General features: G+C 44.2%; 1 protein-coding gene across 16 annotated transcripts in view; it reads right to left on the bottom strand.

Annotated features, from left to right (window-relative positions):
- CSGALNACT1 (chondroitin sulfate N-acetylgalactosaminyltransferase 1) overlaps window positions 1–22,267 on the bottom strand; it is a 304,654-nt gene that overhangs the window by 67,196 nt on the left and 215,191 nt on the right. For all 16 annotated transcript variants that reach the window (XM_054700947.1, XM_054700952.1, XM_054700949.1 and 13 more), the window contains one exon: window positions 8,089–9,005. In XM_054700947.1, the coding sequence (XP_054556922.1) occupies window positions 8,089–8,713 (625 nt within the window). In that variant the 5' untranslated portion in view covers window positions 8,714–9,005. The remainder of the gene's footprint in view (window positions 1–8,088; window positions 9,006–22,267) is intronic.

Raw genomic sequence — 22,267 nt, 5'->3', positions numbered from 1 at the left:
GGTGAAGGGTATACTAGAAGTCTCTACACTAGCTTTGCAATGGTTCTGTAACTGTAAAATATTGATAGTAAGGTTTTAAGGAGGGATTTTAGTGTTAGGTACTATGTTGAGAATGTAGTAATGCCTAAGACAGAAAAGGAAAATAACTTTCTAAAGAAGCTATTTTCCACACCTGCTTCTCCCCGCCCCTACCATTTGTATCTCTGAGTTTGGAATTTAAATCAGATGTGTGTTTATCCCAGGAATCCAAGTACTATTCAAGGTATTACTTCTAGAAGAAGTGCCCTGAAATCCAAACAACTCATTTACAATGGAACTTTAAGAGCAGGGCAGATCTGTAAGATGAATATTGCAGATACCTTGGATTTTCTCTAAGCTTCCCTTCCAAAAGGTTTCAAGCAATTTCTTTCATACATATTGACCGTGCAGTATATACACTGGGTGTGAAAGCTGAATGAGATGAGGACCCAGCCCTCTAGCAGTGCAGAAAAGGCACATGGAAGAGTAGGAGGCTAGGCTCTGGCCCCTGCAGAAGGACCCCTCAGAGTCAGGCTTCTCCAAGGCTGGCTTGGCAAAGACGGCTGTGAAGGCAGCGCAATCCAGGAACAGGAAAGCTTACTGTGCTCCAATTTCTGCTGCTAGAAGCCATCTGTAAAGACTGTCTGAATCTAAATGAGAGTTATAAAACCAGAAGGACTTATAGTACAACAGTTTATTACTGTTTTATTAGATACTGATTTATAATGATGCACAGCTGAAAGTTATATAATGTTATAATGCAATGCTAATTCAATGAAAAAAAAAAAAAAACAGAAACACTAGATGGGGTCTGAGAAGCGCTGCAAGCACAAAACACTGGTTTGGGAAGAACAAGAGAGAACATCCAGCTGGAAGAATCAGAAAAGATTTCAGAGAGGAGACAGAAGGTCAGACAGACATTGAGTAGAGAGGTTGGGGTGCTGGGTTTTTTGCGTGAAGGAGTCTGCATAGAAAGGAGAGAGGCAGTGAATGCACACAAGAGAGAAGGAATCAGTGGCAGGAGGGGAAGGGCAGAAAAGCTGAGTTGGAATCAGATTGTGGGGTCCTCATGAGAGCCTACATTGTGGATTTACTAAAAAGCTAAACCTCCATGAACCACTATATAATGTAGAATATACAGAAATGTAAACCCTCTCTCTTCCCTTAAAGAACGGACAAGCACTCCAAACAGCTCGCCCCTTAAGGGCTCTCAACTAGCAGCTCTGAATTCAATATTCCCTCCTGACTCTTCCAGCTCTCTGCCCTCCCCATACTGCGCCAGTGGTTCTGAGAAGAAACACAGTCTGAGAGCAGTTTAAATACAGCTTTTCAATTTCCAGATGTTTCTACCTCCGTCAAGTGAAGGATTTGTGAGCCTCTTCCTGTGTCTCTTCTGCTCATGTCTCCAGGATCATGTGCTTTTCCTTCTTTCCTAACAACTCTTTCCAAGGAAATTTATACCACTCACCAGCGTAAGACCTCTCCCAAGGGTGTCTGCAGGCCTGGGTATATTCTAAAAGATTTTTCCGCATCATTCCTGGATCACAGAAGTGTGTGGATGGAGGCAAAGCCCCTTGGAGGTGAGAGGGGCAGAGTGAGAAGCAAAGATCCAAGGCGTGGAGCCGAGCCAGGCTCTGGCATGTCGGCACCATCACCAGACAGTGAGTGACCTAGGGGACAGTACCTAACCTTTTTGAGTTTTGCATTCCACACTGACAAAATAGGGAGTATGAGAGTGTCCACTTTACTGGTGGAGGAGAAGATTAAATAAGCTAGTGTTCGTGAAGTGTCAGGAAAAGTGTCTGTTGCATGAATGAATGAACCATAGCAGTCCCCATCTCTGACGACTGAGACAGAAGCGCCACAACTGTTTGTATGCTTGGGCTCACGGCAAGAAGAGGCAACAAGGGGGCTACTGGGACTCAAGAACTGAACTCACTGCCTCCTGGGATGGAAGGATCTCCTAACACCAGATTCAAATGGTTTGTCTGAGCCAAACCACTATGGCCAATGGTCAGGTTCCTTGTGATTATATTGCTGGTGACTCCCACGTCCTGCCTGCTGGTTACGCTGATATCCCTCACCATATACTACAATCCTATTCCCAGATCAGTCAGTTTTCTGGTACCCTGCCCTCTGACACCAATCGGTTCCCCACCTCACTCCCTTTCTGGTCACCTTTTCTCACCTCTCTGGACTGGCTCAGGTACCACCTCCTCCAATGTTTCCCTGGTTTGCATCCAGATCAGTTCTGAAGCCTGAGGTACCAAGAATCAGACTTCCCACCTCCAACCTCAACTGAATCCTTAATCGCATAAGAGTTTTGTCTCCCTGTGGAGGTAACCGGACCCTTCAGGATTGAAATGTGGCATTCTCCTCCTTTCTCTCCCCCCAAGCAGCTAGGGACATTCTGCACAGTAACAGGAGTTCTATCGGTGCAGGTGGATAAGCTTTGGTGCAGGAGCTCATCCATGACCCCAGCAAAGGATAACTGGGGATCTGGTTAAAAAACTACAGATCCTGGGCCTCCCTGGTGGCACGGCAGTTGAGCGCTGGGCTGCGAAGCTGCCTGCAGCCTCTGCAACCTCTGCAGCCTCTGCAGTGCTGGTTCGATCCCCAGCCGCCAGTGAGGGTCCCACATGGTGTGCAGACCTCTCCTGCCGCGCCCGCTGCTCCCCTTAGCAGTGTACTTCATCAGTCTGCCTGCTCTGCTCCCGCTCTGGCTCTGGTGAATTCTCGCGCCCTCCCACGCTTCTGACTGTACCGAGTGCTTGTATAAATGAGTAAATAAATCTTAAAAAAAAAAAAAAAAAACTACAGATCTTTTCCTACAGACACCACTCCCTAACCAACATGGCTGCGCGGGGCTGAAGTCTGAGCAGCAGCTCCACTCCCCCACTGAGGTCACACCAGTGACTCATCACTTGTGTGAAGGTGGCCCCTGGCCTGCCTGTCAACCCCCCACCCAAACTCACACACAGAAAGTATGTCTCCTGTTAGTGTGAGGTCTCTGTTCAGACCCACCAGGTTCAAGTTCCTCCACCTTTAACATCCCGCAGCACCACAAGAGCTCACTTACAGCATGTTCTTAATAGGAAAGATAAGGCAGAGAATAAGAATACCTCTTTTTTTTTCTTCCAAAAAGCCCCTGGGAACCAAACTGTGTTGAGTGAGTACAATAAAAACAGCAACACCAGAATCATCATAATGCAAAGTCAGACTTCCTAGGCTCTGCAATCTTGAGACAAAATATTCTGTACACAGAAGATGTCTGTCAAACCCCAGCCCACTGGATTCGCCCCAGCCCACTGAAGGCCCATGGAGCTGAGCCTCAGCAAAGGCATCAGGAAGCCTGGCTAAGCTGCTAATGCCATCTCCCGCTTCCCTCCTGTCCCCTCACCTGGCGAGCAGGGTCCACTGCAGAATGAAAACATGGAGTCCCTATTCAAAATTATTATTAAGAACTTCAAAATAGTCCATCACAGCAGAGCATTACTCTAGCATGGAGTTCTTTGGCTGCCCTGACAGAAGGGTTCCTTTCTTTCCTTACTTTCTTTTTCATCATCACAACCAGGAAGAACCCGCTCTATAAACTGTAGCCACAACCCCTTAATTTGCATGCAAGCCTCTCATCTCTGATTTTGGAATCAAAAGCATTTCTCCCTCCTTACAGCAAATAATGAGGAAACTTGAGGGAGGGAGTGGGAGAGGGGACCCCATGAAGGGAGAGCAGAAGCAGGCATCATGGAGCCCTGCGTGAGGATGCTGAAAAGGGTGGTGCTGAGTTCTCAGGCCCTCGCCACCCAGGAGGTGCTTGCTGAGACCCACAGCCTGACTCAGGACTTAAAGTCCTCTTGCTGTCCTGCTTACCTGCAAATTGCCCCCAGCAACTATCTCTCCCTCCATGCCCTAAACATGGTTTAGACCCCTCACTGTGCAGAATCTTCACTCTCTGTTATTTCTGTACCAGATGTGCACCTCACTGGTGGAGGAGAAGATTAAATGAGCCAGGGTTCGTGCATGCTTAGAAAGTCAGACTTCTGCATGCTCAGAAATGCCCCTGAATGCCTTTCTACCCCAGGATACAAAGTCACTGACAAAGAAGCAGATAGCTAAAATGCACATTAAGGGACCATTTCCAATCCTCACAGTCCCAAAGGCGCTGTTCTCCAAACACCCAGGATCTGAAAGTGAATTTGACTTGTCTAGAAAAATTTTAGAAAGTGGTCACATGGCATCCTTTAAAGGGTTGATGATACTTAAAGTCCAAACTTCAGTATCTACAAGGCTTGACTTAACTTTCTGGAGAGCAGAGCGTGAGATCTCAGCTGTAGAGCAGGAAGTTGGGGGTTCACTGGGGTTCACTGTGCAGGCAGCTATAAAGGTTTTATAGCTATTTTCATAGCCCACTTTGTAAAAACGTATTTGAGGGGGCACTTAAAACCTGCACGTCTTGTGGATCACAGTTTGGTTCCATCTCATCCCAAAATGAAGGATTCTGGATTTAACTACTCTTGTCACCACCAACCCTGCCGAAGTTGGAGGGAAAGAACAGGCTGGTAACAGAAAAATGACCCCATGAAGATAGGACACAAATGCCTCACAGAGAAGTCACATTATCTGAGGTTTGGATTATAAGCGAGGAATACAGCTGACCCAGTTCAAACATGGGTTTGAACTGTGCGGTTCACCCATACACAGTTTATTTTCTATCCATTGGTTCCACATTCATGGCTCACCCAACCATGAACATCAGCTGGCTAAATCTTCAGATCTGCAACCTGTGGATACAGAGGGATGACTACAAGCGACTTGAGTATCCACAGGTTTGGGTAACTACAGGGGTCCTGAAACCAATCCCTGAGGATACCAAGGGACCGCTGCAGTCAAATTCTAGGGGGAGTCCAAAGTTACACGTGGGCAGTGTTGCTCAAGGGTCAACTGTAACCCAGAAAGCTAAACTGTTTTATGAAATGATATCAAATGATACCCAAGTGTTCTACTTAAAAATATGAACTCACAAGAGTTGTGCCACTCAGATGTAAATAGCAGTCTATAGATCCCACACTGAAGGAATAACTAAACCACCAACATAAAGATTTTCTGTCTCCTAGAGAAAATAAGCAGTTTGGCATTCTAAGGCACAGGATCTGATTGTGTTTCTTGACTTTAACTTATTTCCCCAGATGGTTGTAAAAAAGCTGTGCTATTATGTGAAAATTCAACACAAAAATCAGGGTTAACAAAGCATCTGGGAAAGGGAAGCAAATGTTGTTCTCTCTGCTTTACAGGTAGATAATAATTAAATTAAATCAGTTTAGATAATAAATTAGATAGTCATCAGTGTGCCAGTCTCCCAGCACAAGCCTTATCAAGTTGTAGAAAGAGTCTATAGACAGATAAAACCTTATAAATAATTCTCCAGCCTCCATGGTCCTCATCCCAGAGTTGGGACCCTCTAATCATGTGGCTGGTTCTCCTAACAGTCCTCAACTTTAGGTATTTCCAAAAGCTACCTTATTCACATAAAAAAAACACCTTTATCACTCTCAATACTTTGGAAATTCCAAGGGTTTGGGGAGCTCTGAGTCAGGAACTGTGGACAAAGATGACCAAATATATATAAGATACTAAGATACCTATATATCTTATCTGATATGTCTGAATGATCAAATATATATTTCTTATAAATCATATATGGTACCTTTTTTTTTTTTTTTAGAACACTGACAGTATAAAACAACCCTACTTGTAATCCATAATTTCCCCATGGAAATTCTAACTTTTGGTTAACTTGCTCCAACTTTTGGAGCAAAATCAATCTACAAAAACAATCTCCCCAAGGTTATATTTAGGTTATTTTAAAGACACACTCCACCCACATAAGCCCCCATCACAAGTTTTAGCTCACAGTAAACAGATCTCAAGTCGGACCCTTTCTCTCCCTTTCTTTTCCCTCTTTTCCTAGTATAGATCAAAGAATCATGCAAAAGAATTGAAAAGGTCCTCAAAAGTAACTCAGTGCAACCACTGCTCTGATACCATGTGACGTAGACCCTCCAGGCCACGAGAATATCCAGTTAATGACAGAATTCTTGTAGTGACAGAAATTCCACTTTGTTCAGAAATATCACTATTGGAAAGCTACGACTTATGTTGAATTTAAATTTACCTTCCTGCAGTTTCTTCTGACTCGTGGCATCTTTCATAATGCCCCACTTCCTGCAAACATGAAAGATTGCCTCCACAATCTTGTGTTAAGAATTTTAAAATGAAATTAACTGTGCATATAACAGTTGAATATGTATAAATATATTTCAAGTGTTTGTATCAACTTACTCATCATATGAAAACAGTTGATTAGACTGTCACCAGATTTGGAAGGTATCTATGTATGGATGGATCTGCCTTCCCAAAACATAGGCTGTGCACCACACAAGAAGGGAGCATTGGGTAGGTATGATAACTGCATCTTCATAAAAAGTCTGCCATATCTGAGAGCAAATAAACTCAGGAACAAGAAGTCTGTGCCACTGCTGATGGAGAACAAAGGGCCTTATGCATTAAGACCAGAAAAGTAGGCAGAGATTTCAAATATGAATGCAGATTAAAAATCACCAGGGCAAACACTCCAAATTGCTGGCATTGATTTGTAATCAGGTTCCTTTGAAATTGCTCTATATGTGGGCAGCTCTGTGCAGTACACTCCAGGGTGAGTGGGAACCAGGTTTTGTATTTTAAGGATGTTCAATGATTTTCCCTGGGGTTAGGCTAGTAAGATAATATATGTGAAAATGTGTCATAAACTGTAAAGCACTATAAAATGTGATGCTGTGTCATGATATTTCAAACTCTGAGTGATCGCCGTGTGCTCACACTTGCTAGCTGCCAAAGGGGCCAGGCATTTTTTAATACCTCATATAAATGAATAAAAAAAAATCCTCACACCGAAAGCTTGATCTTGTAAAAGATTTCTTTACATGGCACTAGGTATATGAAAAATGATACTATACCAAAATTGCATGAAATTATGGTTCACACATATAGTGGGGGAAAAATCTTAAGATGGGAAAATGTCCAAAGAGAAGAGGCATAAATAACAGCCAGAAGGTTTTTAAATGACTACAGAGAGATGTCTTGCCTATAGGTTGATGCCATGGCAGTTGCATAACCCCAGAAGAGAGAGATTAAGTAGACACAGTTCCAAGTCTGGGAAGCTGAAGTTCATTCTACACAGACAAGGGGAAGAAATGGATGCCCTAAGCTGCTTCCTCTCCCAAGTTATCAGTTGGTTTTTAAACCAGTAACAAAGGGGAGATTTGTATCAGGAGAGACTAATGAGCCTTCCAAGAAACTAGACAAGGCTGCTTTCTTCTAAAATTAAACACAATCAAACACAAATCAGCATTAGGTTAAAAAGTCGAGCCCTTTATCTCATTCACTTCCAGCACTTTGACAAGCTGTACAATATAACCTACAGGTTAAGGACATGGACTCTGAGGTCAGACTGTCAGGGTCCAAATTTTGACTCAGTCACTGGCGAACTAAATGAAGTTGAGTCTCCATTTCCATATCCCTTAATGGGATCCTTATGAAGAAAAAGTGTAAAGTTCCTAGAATAGTGCCTGGCAAACACGAGAGCTGCAGAGTACATGCCTGCTATTCTTGGGCTCCCCGGCACGAACACCAGGCCCAATTACTACAAGTGCCTGGGAGAAGGGATAAAATTAAAAATGCCTTTCATATTCTATTTGGGTTTCAACGTTTTATGTTTACATATTGTCTTATTTTATTTCTTTTTTTCCCCTAACAAAAGCATTTCTACCTTCTTTTGCCAAAGAACAATGAACCTGTCCACCAAAGACTGTGGTTTCCATGAGAAAGTAATTGGAAACAGATGTTTCTAAAAAATAAAAATCCATGCTCTATATGCCTTAGGCGTCACTCACATAAACTTTCAACAGTCACCCCCAAAGCCAAGTGCACTCTCCCGCAGCTGTGACCTGCCCGGCGCCCTGGACCCAGAAGCCTTTTCTTCTACTGTCTACCCCAATCCACAAACTTGCCAACCTTCTATGAAGTCCGAGGCGGTGTAAGGACGCTGATTGGGGCTGCTCTCCGCAGGGCTGTTCAGGGTCTCCAAGGCCGACTCAATAGCTTCCACCAACTCGTCCCGCTTGTCCTTCCTCACAGGTTTCTCCTCGGGGTGACGGGTCAGGCCCGTCTCCAGCTGGTACACCTTCTGCAGGGTGAAACTGTCAAAAGGCACGGCCGCATACTCGGTGGCCAGCTTGACGCCGGCGTGCACCTCCGCTCTGTCCACTTGGGAGTGCAGGAAGGCCAGCAGATCGGCCTGGGTTTTCTCAGGGGGCCCTGGGTCGAGGCCCGGGGCATCACCCGTGTGGTGCTGTGTGTTCTTGAGCTGTGCGCTCCTCTCCTGTAGCTCCTCCTTGAGCTGTGCGATCTGCCGCTTGAGGCTGCTGATATAGTTGCGGTGTTGTTCCTCCCACTCCTGCAGGACAGCCTGGTACCCCTCCTTCCCCGTGGGGCCGTTGGCCCGGGGCAGCCCCAGCTGTTCCTCATCGCCTTTCGGAGTGCAGGCCAACATATAGAGCACAGAGACTGCACAGCAGAGGAGCACGAGTAACACCACCACCCGCGAGATCCACGCAAGCAGCCCCCGGCGAACCATCATCACTCAGCTATCAGCCATGCGTGCAGAACTGGAGACATCCCAGAATGCCAGGGCCGTGCCCGAGGGCTCCCTGGACGAGATCACAGGAAGCACGCCTTTGGGTCCCCTGAGCTGCCTTCATCCATTTCTTCCTATGAGGAGTCTTGTCCCTGGGAGTCAATCACCACGTGGAGCATTTTCCTGTTTCTAAGGGATGGTCTTCCAGGCAGAAGCACTGAGTTAGGTGAAACCTCCACATTTTCCCATTCCTTCCCATTATAGCATTCCAGATGTGCAGCAGACAGCGAGAGACCTGGGAAAGAGACCAAATGACAATAACACTTAATCAAGATAATAACACCCTTATGTGTGGATATGGCAGTCAATATTCAATAGTCCTCCCATGAGGTTTATGGCAAATGCTTAGGACAGATGATTAAATATTGTTAAATGTTTCTAAATCAGAACATAAATATGCATTTTCAGTGTAATGCATCAAGAGCACAGGATGCAGAAAGAGGATTAGAAAGAAATACGGCAGAATGAGTAATTTTCTGAGGGGGGAGGATTAATGGTGATTTTTCAGTATCTTGTAAATTCTCCACAGTGATGCATTATTTTGATGGTTAAAAGAAAAAGAATCAAAACCCCAATGCAATGGAAATTACAGGCAAGGACTTCTCCCAGCAAAGCACGCCCAGCATCGGTGGATGCAAAAGGTGGCGTCCACCCCAGCTCACCTATGCATACTCACTCGGGGTGGCTGAAAGCCGGCTCAAAATGGTTGTCAAGCTTTTTATGAGGCAGTGGGGAAACACCTGGAGGCTCAGATATGTAATTAATAAATGTGGGTGATAACTTATTTAGACGGGATCAGGGGAGTTGTGCCAGCAAACTCTCCAATTCTGCTAACAGCCCTAGGGGATGAGTTTACTATAGGAAGGGATGGGAAGGAGAGAAAACAGACCCAAAATATTGTCCTGTCAGTACCTCAGGCAGTTCTCTGCTCCTGCCTCTAGGAAGAATTCTGGGTCCTGACCGCTCATCATTTTGTTCAAGACATATTCTGCACCTCAGCTCCAAGCTCCTTGTAACGAACGAGAAGCCAACCCCCCTCCCACTTGACAACCTGACCCTTCTCCCCACCTGCATCTGACATGGACATCTCCACGGTACATTCTTTTGTCTGTGTTCTCCCTCCTTTAATCCTCTCTCACTCTCTCTACCCAATGTAGCCAGAAAAAAATGAATAGATAAATAAATAAATAAATGAACCACCAAAGGAAAGATTAAAAAAACTGTTTAGAAATCTTAGATGCATCTTTTTATATCACTTGCCTTAAAAACCAGCTCCCTGAGGGTGTGTGTACTGCCCATTTAAAAAAAAAAATTGACATTTTTCACAGGCCCCACAATAATGAAATCATTTTTTATGTAGTCTTTACCCAACCCAGAAATCCAGATTCTGGGTTAATAATTGTCTAGCTTACTGGTGTTCTATCCCTGTACTGACGGGAAGAAGGATTCCAGTCAGTTAGCAAACCCAGGACCCTTGGGAGAAGACAAAGATGTTGCTTCTATCATTCTTCCTTATGCTAAAAATCTAGTAAATCACAACCTCCTGACTTTATCCGAAAATTTTCTTACTATGTATGGTGGTCACAACTGAGAGTTTCTCTCCTATTGCTTAGCATATGTGCCTCTTACAGATATCATTATGTTATTGAAATAAGTTTATTTCTCATTTTTTCTTAAAAACTCAACACATAACTTTCTCTCCAAATTTTCCCTTGGCCTGAGGATTCTCTCTCCTATAATTTAGAACAATACACAGTTATTAGTGCTAAGTTTAAAGTGCATGTTTAGCCCTGGAAGCCTTTTCTGCGTGATGAAAATCTTGGGATTTGTATAATTACTATAATTCTGTGATTAAAAACATCTCAGCTTTGGTATTCAGGCACCTTGCTGTTTTTAATGAAATCTCTCAGATGAACTCATTATATCCAAGTATTAAATTACTAGTGAAGACATGTTATCACATTATTCTGCCACTTTAAAGACTTTTACTTTAAATGGGTTGTCATTAAAGACAAAATAAGCAAAGCAAAAAGTAAAAATGGAACATTCAACACAATTTATTGTGTTGCAGAAACTTCAGTATGCAAGCTTCCAAACAGATTTTTTAAATAGAATAATTGTTACATTTGCATAATAAATTGAAATCATGTTGGTTAACTGAAGCAATATAGTAAGGCTATAGCTAGAGAAATATAAAACTGTACAATAATTATTTCATTCTGCTTTATACATCTCTTTAAAATGTAGTCTGGCTTTTGACAAGTATATATTTTAGTTATTTGGTATTCCATTCTTCATGTAAATAAGGAGAAAAATAATTTTTAGAAGAAATAACAAAACTCATAAAAATTACTGCCTAGAAAATAATGAAGTTCTCATTTTTAAAATGTCAGTAGATAATGTTCTTCAGAAGCAAAATTATGTATCTTTTAAAAGACAAAACTTTTTCTAATGATTCAAGCAGTCTAATAGGCAATCAAAACAGAAACAACTAGCTAAAGCAGTGAGGCTAGGGTATCTGTTTGCTGATCCCTCAGACTCATGCTTCTAAGGAGGTTTCAGGTTTTCTATTCAACAACACAGGACATCATTCTTAAGAGCTGAGGTTACTTTACCAGCTCTCCCACATCCAGGAAAGAACACCTCTATGACACATGCTGTACAGCCAAACCAGGTGTGCAGCCGAGCTACAATGGTACCTCGCCATCTCTCGCCTCTGCAGAGGTGTTGGGAGAACTAGAGTTAACATTTACAACGTGTTTACAGACTTGCAGATGGAAAGCACCGTGTAATTACCAAGCACTATTACAAGTTAGAGATGACAGTGAAAATATAGCTTTATGTGCTCACAGCAGCATTGTGCGACTATTTTAAAATCTTAGAAAAGGCATCCAGATTTTATACGAACTCAGTGTTTGGGGGTGGGAGGTGGGTGCAGGGAAGGAGTGGAGAGCAAGAAGGGATCCCTCTGCATAAATAATTTGAGGATCTTTGGGGAAAGAGAAATCTACATTCCTTTTTTGTTAATTACACAATATCCTTTGTGCTCATGAGATTTCTTAAAACTTGTATTTTTAAATGGCCACCCCACAAGTGCTTTCCCCAGGACCCTCCTGCCTCTGGCCAAATCCCCAGGATGGCTCAGTGACCTACCTTTGTTCACAATACTGGATTTATACATTAGACTAAAGAGAATACCAATATGGCTTTGCTGCCATTCTTACAACCTCCAGGCAACAGAATAGCGGGGAGAAGCTTTCTTCATAGTCTACTGTGAAGGCAAGACAGTGCTACAGGGAAGTGCCTACTGGTACCCACCTAAATTGGAGCCATCTAGAGTGCAAACTGGTCCAACCACTATGGAGAGCTGTGTGGAGATTTCTGGACCTACTAAACATTGAGCTTCCATATGATCCAGCAATTCCACTCCTGGGTATTTACGCAAAGGACACAGAAACATCAATTCCAAAGAGCACCTGCACCCCTATGTTTATAGCAGCACTATTTACAGTAGCTAAGCTTTGGAAACAACCCAAATGCCCAAAAATAGATGACTGGATCAAGAAGATGTGGTACATATATACCATGGAATATTACTCAGCATTCAAAAAAGATAAACACATGCAATTTGCAGCAGCATGGATGGCGCTGGAAGGGATCATGCTCAGCGAAATAAGCCAGAAAGAAAAAGAAAAATACCGGATGGTCTCACTCATAGCAGGAATCTAGAAAACTTAAATAAGGGACCAGGAAAATGAATAACTATAAGAAAGTGAAAATCAAAATCAACAAAAAACTATGAACCAGAGACACTCTATGGGGGGTAGGGGGCAGGAGGGGAGGGATTGGGGTCAAAATAAGGGGGTTGCAATTGTATGGGGAATATAAAAATAAAATTTATTATTAAAAAAATAAGCAAATAAATGAATAAATGAATAAATAAATAAATAAATAAATAAATAAATAAATTGGAGCCACCTAAAGCCAGGTTATTCCAGAAACTCTCAGACTGAGAAAAAGGCTCTCAGTGCAGAACAGAGTTCCGATGTCCTCAGAACAGAACCACCCTAGGTGCTTTCTCCTAGTATGTACAGGTAGGGGTGGTGAAGGAATTTATAGCACTTTCTGATCATTTTAGGCATGAAGTCTAAAAGACATAGTGTTCCTATGCTAAGGGGTCCAGCAATGGAGTGGGTGTCTCAGAGGCCAGGTGCAAGTTGCCTGCCTGCCTGGCGTCCTGCCCTGAACAGGCATCACCCAGATCTCCAAATGACATGGCAACAACCCAACCATGGGTCCAAGCTACATTCTGCTCCATCAACCACATCATTGTTTTTCATCCTAATAAAGAGTTACTAAGTATCTGTTACATTCAAAGTGCCATGTAAGAAATTACAGGAGACAAAAAGACAAATTCCAACGTCAGAACTTCATACATTGTAGAGGAATGAAGGTTATGACTGTAATATGAGCCCCAAACAGGAAATGACATTAAAGTCATTAAAGTCAGCCTTAATTCCATGCTCCCATCTCCAAAATGTATATGGGGTTGAGAAATATAAGTAAATAAACTTTAAGATGACAGAGGCTTAAAATAAATGTTAGGAATCAACACCACTTGTTAAGATAAGCAAGTAACTATGACTACAGTTTATCCCTTCATCTCAGAATGGAAACTTTTATTGGGCCTCCCTGGTGGTGCAAGGGGTTAATAAGCACAGCATTATGAAGCTATCTGCAGCCTCTACAACATGAGTTAAATCACCAACAGGCCAGGAAGCTACCCACATGGTGCAGCAGACCTCTCTCGACTCGCCCACTGCTCCCCTCAGCAGTGTATTTCAGTAAATCCACCTGTTCTGCTCCCCACTCTGTCTCTGGTGAATCCTCTCACTCCCTGCACCTCTGGCCTGTACCCTAATTCTTGGGCACATGAATAAATAAATCTTTAAAAGAAAAAAAAAAAGGATGGAAACTCTTAGTGAGTGAAATCAAGATAGGTCCAAACTGGACTGGAGTCTGACATGTACCTCAAATGGACACAGTGGGTGCTGGACTCTCTAGGGCCAGGACAGATGTGACTATCAGGATGGGTGTACATATTTTACTCTAAATACCCCAGAGGACATTTTGGTCATGAGGACTGTGTACTGACAGAGGGCCTGCTGCTGTCTTGTAATGTCCACAAGGGATTTATAAGTCACAAAGGACTCTAGCATGACCTGCCGATGAAGTGCTTTCAGGGTCAGCAGCAGTCAGAAGGACTTACCTCAGGATAAGTCCAAGGCACATATCCCACTCCATTGCTGGACCCCTTAGCATAGGAACACAATGTTTTTTAGACTTCATGCCTAAAATGATCAGAAAGTGCTATAAATTCCTTCACCACCCCTACCTGTACATACTTATTTCAGGGTCAGCAGCAGTCGAGGACTTATCTCTCCACAGTGAGGCTGTCAGGCACTATAATGACAGGCTTGTGAGTGATAAAGGAAACTATTCAAGAGGTGAGTGGCAATAAATTCTACAAGACATCTCCACCCCGTGTGCAGGCACAACCAAGAGGATTGATGAGGAAAAAAACAAGCAGTGTTTATTGGGCCAGGAAGCGGTAGACCAAAGCCCCAGCACCACCGTGTGAGTCTACTCCACGTTGGCACACACAAACAGGTCTTTGATGGCAAGGGCACAGGCTAAGCTTCAGTGAATGGATTAGCTGTACTAAGAGAACATAAACTGAGGTCATATCTCTTGGATAAACACACCATCCTGAATGCGTGTGGAAAAGCCACCCTGCAAGGATTCTTACTCAAAGAGTTTGCAAATGCTCTCAAATATGCATATAAAGCTAATACTGTAAATTTTACTAAAACACATGGTTCCATTTAGAATTCCCTGCACCTCAGCTTCACTCATGCATGCAGGGCGTGGAAGCCGGCTTCCAAGATGGCACCATCCCGGCCTCCTGGCTTTCAGGCCATTGTGTTACGCCTCCCACACTATACTAGGGGTTTGAAGTGAGTGACCAACAACATACGATAGAAGTGGAGGAACATTCAGCAAAATTCAGGGAAGACAGACAAAAGTCAGTCTGAGAGTAGAAAGATCCTAAACCTCCCAGACCCAATTCCCAGCACATTCTGTTCATGACTTTTCTAATTCTTTTTTTTTTCCATCTGTCTTCTCTTAAAGGAAATAAGTATATACAACTAGTCTCTGCCACTGCAATGCTGAGTCAACAATTATTTGCCTCTTACATACACTTAACTAGTTTAAGGGTGAGGTACTTGCATAGTTAAAATGGCCTGAAAATGGGCATAACAACAGCTTATAATCTCACCAAACCACATCCCCTGGAAGCTGCAGAGCAAGGTTCCTCTGGTGTTGTAGATCTTTCTGGAATGCAGGTTCTTTTATTTCACTGAGGCTTTAGTCAGCATCTACTTGTGTGCCAACTGCTTTATCCTTAGGTGTGTCCCTGATAGCAGTTGAATGCTTGAGGCAGGATGCAAACAGGAAAGGTTAAACCCCAGCACAGGGAAAGGGTTTCCACATGAGGTCAAGAATCAAACACTGAGGGCCTCCCCTGGTGGTGCAGCGGTTGAGCACTGGGCTGCGAGGCTACCCACAGCCTCTGCAGCACCGGTTCAATCCCCAGCCGCCAGCGAGGGTCCCACAAAAAAAAAAAAAGAATCAAACACTGAGTGTTCACTCTCCCAACATCTTTCAGCCCTGACCCCAGTCTCCACCTCCTACAGAGGGGGGTCCATGGGGCTGAGACCTCTGCCAGTCCCGGCAAGACTAACTGCTTTCCTCCTCTGACCCTGACATTCCAGATCAGCCGTCTCCAAACTTGTTAAACATAAATAGCACATTCTGAACAGTAAATAACTTGTGGACATGTATGTAATTTATTCATTTATAAGTTACAGATAAGATTTATGGTGTTATTGGATTATGTATCCATAAAACAACTCCAATAATGAAGCTTCAAAATAATATTTCTTAACGTTAACTCACCCCCAAAGGACCATGCTGGGCACTCCCCTGAGGCCCTGATAGATTCCCACATACCTGACTTGATTTTCACAGGACAGAGGTCTTGCCACAGTTGATGCCAGGGCCCCAGTGCCAGGCTCCTGTCTCACTGCCTCTGCTCCTACCCACTGACTCCACCCCAGAGTGCCCATGCCTGCTGCCAGGACATACTCTCAGACCACTGCTGGGCTCCGCCAGGATCTCACTTCCCTCCCTTCCTAATGGGAGGAACTGGACTCTTAATGGGAGGAACTGGGCTCACCCTTCAAGGTGCCCCTCGAAAGTTAGCTGTGTGAGCCCCTCCCTATAAGCCAGCTCTAAGAGCATGTGTCCAGGGACCCACACAGGGGGCCCAAAGCAATGGTCTGATTGCTTCTGTGCTATCATCAGAAGATCATTTCCCCTTCTCACCCCCAAATCCACAATAGTTTCCTGAAAGAACATGTCCATTCCTTTCCCCCTACTTTGAATCAGGAAAAAGGAAATGTGGCAAAAAGAAACTGGGATGCACTCACCAAAAAATGAAAGCTGGTGACCTAAATGCAGAGGAAAATTGAGGCAAACTCAATTGTCAAATAGATTCATTTTTTTCAAAAATAGCCAAAGGAACTGCAATTCAGATACAAACTGTAGCAAGTTACAGGTGAGTCCATTGCAGTTTTGCAATAGGCTGGTCTAAGTGGCAGGGAATGTAAAGAGAAGAGAGTTCAGTTTGCCTGTTAATATAAAAAAAATAGACCAGCCTGTTCCTGGAAATTTCCCAAGCAGACAAAACCAGCCTGGTGATAGAAACCAAGACCAATCCAACCCACTTTGTGAGACCAGCCTGACATGGGTCACTTCTTGCTTATGTCTCTGGAAACCATAAGCAAAACTTTCCGATAAGCTTCCGTTTTCTGTAAATCGGGCACTTATTGGAAACCAGTCTCTTGGTCCTTAGCAGTCCTTAAGTTTTGTTTTCCTGAGTGCACATGCAGGAGATTTCCCTTTTTATATCCTCCAGTTCCATTTTAGATTGAAATTCTTTCACAAGGCACAGAGAACAAGCACAATTTCACACACAAGTCAGTAAACAGGTCCAAACCCTTTTTGCTATCCTCTTTTGTTCTGGGTTTTCAATTTGCTGGCAAACTTTGAAGAGAAGACTTGATAGAGAGGATCTTCCTGAATATGCATAGATTTTCCACCCACTTCCCAGACCACTTTTGTTTCAGGAAGAATCTCCAGCAGCGACCACCTTGCAGTCCAGAGAGTGAAGAGAGATGGTTGCTGGCACCAGAAGCACCACTGAACGACTTTGATTAAATAGAGCCTTTACCCACAAGAAGACGTCTCCAGCATATATATATACACACAGCTGAGTCAGCTGCCAAAACCTTGCCTAGTCTCCCCCTCCATCCCTCGGGGCTCCTTGAGGCCGAGAGAGCTGCCCTGCATCACGAAGTGAGAACCCCGAAAATCCAGACTTCCATCACCCTCCTCTTGCTCATAATTACAACCACTTACTAAGTATTTACTTTGGGCCAGACATCAGACTAAGCACTTTATAAACATTATCTCATTTAATCCTCAAACAATCCTATGAGCTAAGTTTTATTATCCCTGCAAAAGATAAGGAAACTGAGGGTGAGCCCACTGAAATAACTTGCCCAAGGTGTGCAGTCGGCAAGCAGCCACGCCCGGTTTCAAATCCAGTGCTAACACTCTGCCCCTACCCATAAGGCTTGACTGCTCACCACCCTTCATAATCCTCAACTGCCTGCTCAGACCCGCTCATTCTTCCTGCGCGCAACTTGTCCAATTCTTCTTGTTTCTGATTTCAGAATGAGTCTTCCTATTTATGAGCTTGCCCTGCCCCTCAGATGCAGCATTAAGCACTGTTTCTCCCTACATAATATTTTTGCCTCCCCATTAACTGTGATTTGCAATTCTACTTCCTTACCAGCTATACTCACTCACACTCTATCTACAAATAATGGCCGTTCCAGCCATGTCCAGCGCAAGTCCCACTCACTGTTGGGGCCAGGACAGACAGTTCTGCAATATTCAAATGCCTGTGAGCAGATACCAGGGACTTCAATCCACATATTAATTAGGTTTAAGACAACTGAGAGATGTACTTTGAAAGGAGAAAAAGAGACACCACGCAGTCAGTTAAGATGCTGGTTAGTGTCCCCACAAACTTCACTCCTGCTGAACACCGAGTTCTCACTTCTTGCCTCCCAAGCACAGCAAAAAGCAGGTGCTGGCACCACGTGTCACTCAAGACCCTTACGTGCAGGCAAAAGTCAGTGAACCCCAGGAAGGCAGGTCTCCAGGTCACACAGCACCCCTTCCAGGGAAATGAATGATAATAATTAACAAGGAGGGGTCTAATTAAAAGTGAGCAATGCTCCACAGTCAAGGACCTTCTAGCTAAGCCTAAGTTAGAGCCCTGGGCAGATGCCAGGAGGAGTTGCTGAATTGTGAATACCAGCCCGGAGGTGAGGTCAGTGGTGTGGTGAATCACACCATGCTGCTGTGTGGGGCTGGGGAAGGGGAGCGCGCTCACTTTAGAGTGACAGCAGCACAGAGAAGAGAAACAGCTCCCTCCTTCCTGCTAAGATGATATGTGCTCCTTATTAGCACACAGAAGGAAGAGGACCATGAGAAATGTTTACAGAACATCTCTACCCTTTCCTAATGGTTTTCAAACCATCTCTAGACAGCGAGCTCCCAGAACAAAGCATAGGGAAAGCCCAGTCATTAACAGCTACAACAAAAGAACTCACTTGAGGGTCACAGGCAGTGACCCAGTATCTTTTCAGGCAGCCCTGGAGTGGCCTCCATTGAAGGCCAGAGAGAATTCCCTGCCCTCATGCATGACCTTCGTGCTACCTAAACTGCGTGTGAGTCACTGATCTCTATTCTCTGAGTTTGGGGTTCAGGGAGGCGGCAGTAACTTTCCCACTCAGCTAGCGGTGTGACATGCACAGAATTATACCCAACCAGCAGAGGGGAGGCAGTGCCCAGGGGCAGGGCCATGTAGCAGGGAAGTGGCAGAGACAGGAGGAAACACAGTCGTTAAAGACAGTTAGAGGCAGGTGCCAGGTCCTAAAATGCAGAATGGCACTGTGACCTAAGGTGGAGAGTTGGGGTGCATGCGACACTCTCCACCCCCTCCATCACAGGCTACCCCAGGGGAAACACTGATTTAGTGCAAACAGAGCTAGCAAAGCCTGTTTTTCTGTGGTACCCATGGTCACCTCATGACTGCTGTGTGTCACCCCCAATCCTGAGCATCAGTCAGCAGGATGGGTGAGCTTGGTCCTTCCTTCCCCACCAGCATGCCCTCAGGAATGACCCCCAGAAACATCCTGAATGTAAAGGTGCTGCTGGGACCCATTCTCCTGAGTCCTCTGCTATGTTTCACTGGGTGTCAGAGGTTAAAAAAAAAAACAAAAACCAAGGTTAAGAAGGAAACTGCTACTTTTAGTGAAGATAAAATAAACAGCGTAACTCCTCTCTGTTCCCCTCATCCTTCCCCACCTACAAGGAAGACATCAGCATACAAATAAGGGGCTTTCTTTTAGAAAGTGGTTATTATATAACCGGACTAAAGAAAGCACCACTTGTGCAGAATGATTTTAGAAGCCCGGTGAGGCTAGTTCAGCAAAGCCTTCTCTCTTCATGCCATCTATGTAAGTGCAGAAATAGAATCAATAATGCAGGAAAAATTAACAGGGGAAACCCAGTATTACATAAATGTAAGATGTATTATTAGTTTTTCACAAAAATAAAACTGAGAGTTGGTTGCAAATGACAGTTTTAAGGTTCTGGTTTCAGCCCAGCACTCCGTGAGCTTGTCTCCTGGTTGCTGATGCTTTCCTTGGCTTCCTTTCCCGACACGCAGTGACCACCCGCCCTAACTTGTAGTCCATTACCCCTGGTAGGGGGTTCACTGATTACTAAGCTATTCGCTAAAAATATTTCAAGATATTAACTTCTATCAAGAACTTTCTCTGCAGAGAGTATTGTCCTATTTTTACACAAGGTAAAGGGTACAGTGTGTATTCAGTACGAATTTGTTTTAGTTTAGTACTAATCAATGTTCTCTCTGCATTACTCTGTGGCTGTGGTCCAAGTTCTTTCTGCAAATTTTCACCTTTTATCTGTGACCCGCTCTATTGGAATCTTCTCCTCCACTTCTTTAATGTCCCCTATGAAGCCGGTTCTGTTATCTTTTTACTACCATTTTGCAGACAAGGACACTGAGCCAGAGGTTTAGTCACTTACTCCTTTCACTCAGCAACAAACTGACAAAACTGGGTTGCTAAGCCAGGTAGCACGTCTCTGTTCTCTATGTTCTTGATCACAAAGCCACCCCGCTTCTCTGTAATATTCTATGTGCTGTAACAGAGGTCTGTGCATGGCATAGGGAATGCACAGAGGCAGAGAAGGCTGACCTGGGGCGCATGACAATTGTTCAAGGGACAGTGGTGGAGTGTGAGGCAAGAGTGGGGACAGGGGAGGCTTTCCAGCAGAGGGGTCTGCATAGAAGATTGCTCTCACCAGAACCCAACCACACCGGCACTCCGCTTTCTGACTTCTAGCTTCCAGAACCATGAGAAATAGATGTTTGTTGTTTAAGCCCCCCAGTCTATGTTATTTTAGAACAGGAACTTGTACTAAGGCAGGGAATTGAAAAATTTGTCCAACAGGCAATGGTCATTCAGTTGTCTAATAATTTAAACAAAGGAGTCACATGATCAGAACTGGACTTTAGCAAATGAACAGTTCTGTGCTAGACTGAGAGGGAAAGATGGGTATTAGGCAGGCCAGGCATGAGGCCACCATGCCGCAATGTTCCAAATAAGGGATGTGGAAGCTACAGCACTAAATGGGATGGGTGGGAGAAACGGATTCAAGGGCTATTTTTGGATACCATGTCCATGACATGGAGACGATTCAAATGAGGCAGAAAGAGAGTATGCATCAAGAACAAGAGCCAGCGTACAGCAGAGTGTCTCAGAGGAGGCGCTCCACTGAAAAACTCAACACACATGAGACTTAGCAGACAGATGAGTTTGATTTGGGATGTGCCAACTTGGCATGGCTGGCACCAATGATATGTGATCGAGGACTTATGAGGGAGTGCTCTGTGGCTTTCTTCACATGATCTGCATAGGCAGACCTGCTCCGCCAACTCCTGTACCTTGACAAGACTTTATGTGGATGTGCTTTGACTCCCTAAAGTGCTTGCATATTGCAAGTCTCCATTCATCTCAAGGGTGAGAACACAGGTTCTGGGTTCAAACCACTTGAGGGCTAGACCTACTTGGCTTCTTTCAGCCTGTGTTTCCTGAACACAAGCTGGTTCTCTTCTGCTTCCTCAACACAGTTTGGGCCTCAGGACAATATACTTCACCACAGTAGGCATGAGATTGCAAGCAACCAGTGTGCTTTCTGTCTAGACCGACCGCTGGACCCTGGGCATATTCGGCTGAGTTTTGATCGATCCGTCCCTATTAAAAGAACAGCAGCACTGTGGGAGAAATCTCAGAACCTCCCAAGATATTTTTGAAATGCAATTTTCCAGCCACTCAAAATGGTATGATTCAATACACCAGTGTTCTAACTTCAGCTGCTGGTACCAAAGCTATTCCTGAGGCTCAAAAAGAAATTCAGAACAACAATAAAAGCTGCTTCCCAAAATAAGGCTTCACTCATATCTCTGGAGAGAGCAGTTCCTGACCCCCTCCTTTGACTCATACCATTGTATGTAACAGCTCTCATCCCAAAGCTTCCCTGAACAGGCATAAAATGCCTCTTCCTGAAAAGTAAATTGGAATGTCATCCTTTGGATTAGACACAGGAATCTGAAACAGTTGCTAAAATTACTACAACTGCACTACACAGTCTCAAAGGAACAAGATAGAGTTTTATCCAGCTACAAGAAGCTAAGGGCAGCTGCTGCAGTTCTGAAACCACCACACAGCTGTCCACAGCTGTCCACACCCATCCTGCTTCACTGGAAAGGGGGCAGATTCATAGGCAGCACATGCTCCATAGTGACATGAAGACAGAAATAACTTTTCTGAAATTCAGCAATGATGTTACAATTAACATGACTGTTACCCACCCACTCACCACATAGGTAATTGAACGGGTCGCTTACTGTGTGAAAGGGACAGTGTCAACCACAGCAGGAGATAAAGAGAAGGGTCCTGTCTTCACAAGAGTAATGACAGTGGGAAGGACAGGTGGAAAATAACGAGGGGAATAACGAGGTGGTGAGTCGTTGGTACTGTAAACAAAACACTGTCATATTTCAGAGAGAGAGAGAAGTATTGGTGGGAAGATCAGAGAGGTTTCAGATGAACTTTCCATTTCAAGGTGGATATAATTTCCTACGTAGAAATGGGGACACTTGGGAGAATCCCTTAATGATCACAGGTATAAAATATGCAGCAGATCTAA

This window comes from Talpa occidentalis, unplaced genomic scaffold (genome assembly GCF_014898055.3).
Source record: "Talpa occidentalis isolate TD23 unplaced genomic scaffold, MPIMG_talOcc4v2.1 talOcc4.4, whole genome shotgun sequence".
Classification (NCBI taxonomy): Eukaryota; Metazoa; Chordata; class Mammalia; order Eulipotyphla; family Talpidae; genus Talpa; species Talpa occidentalis.
Note: the sequence above shows the minus strand (reverse complement) of the source record. Positions and strands in the feature narration are given on the sequence as shown.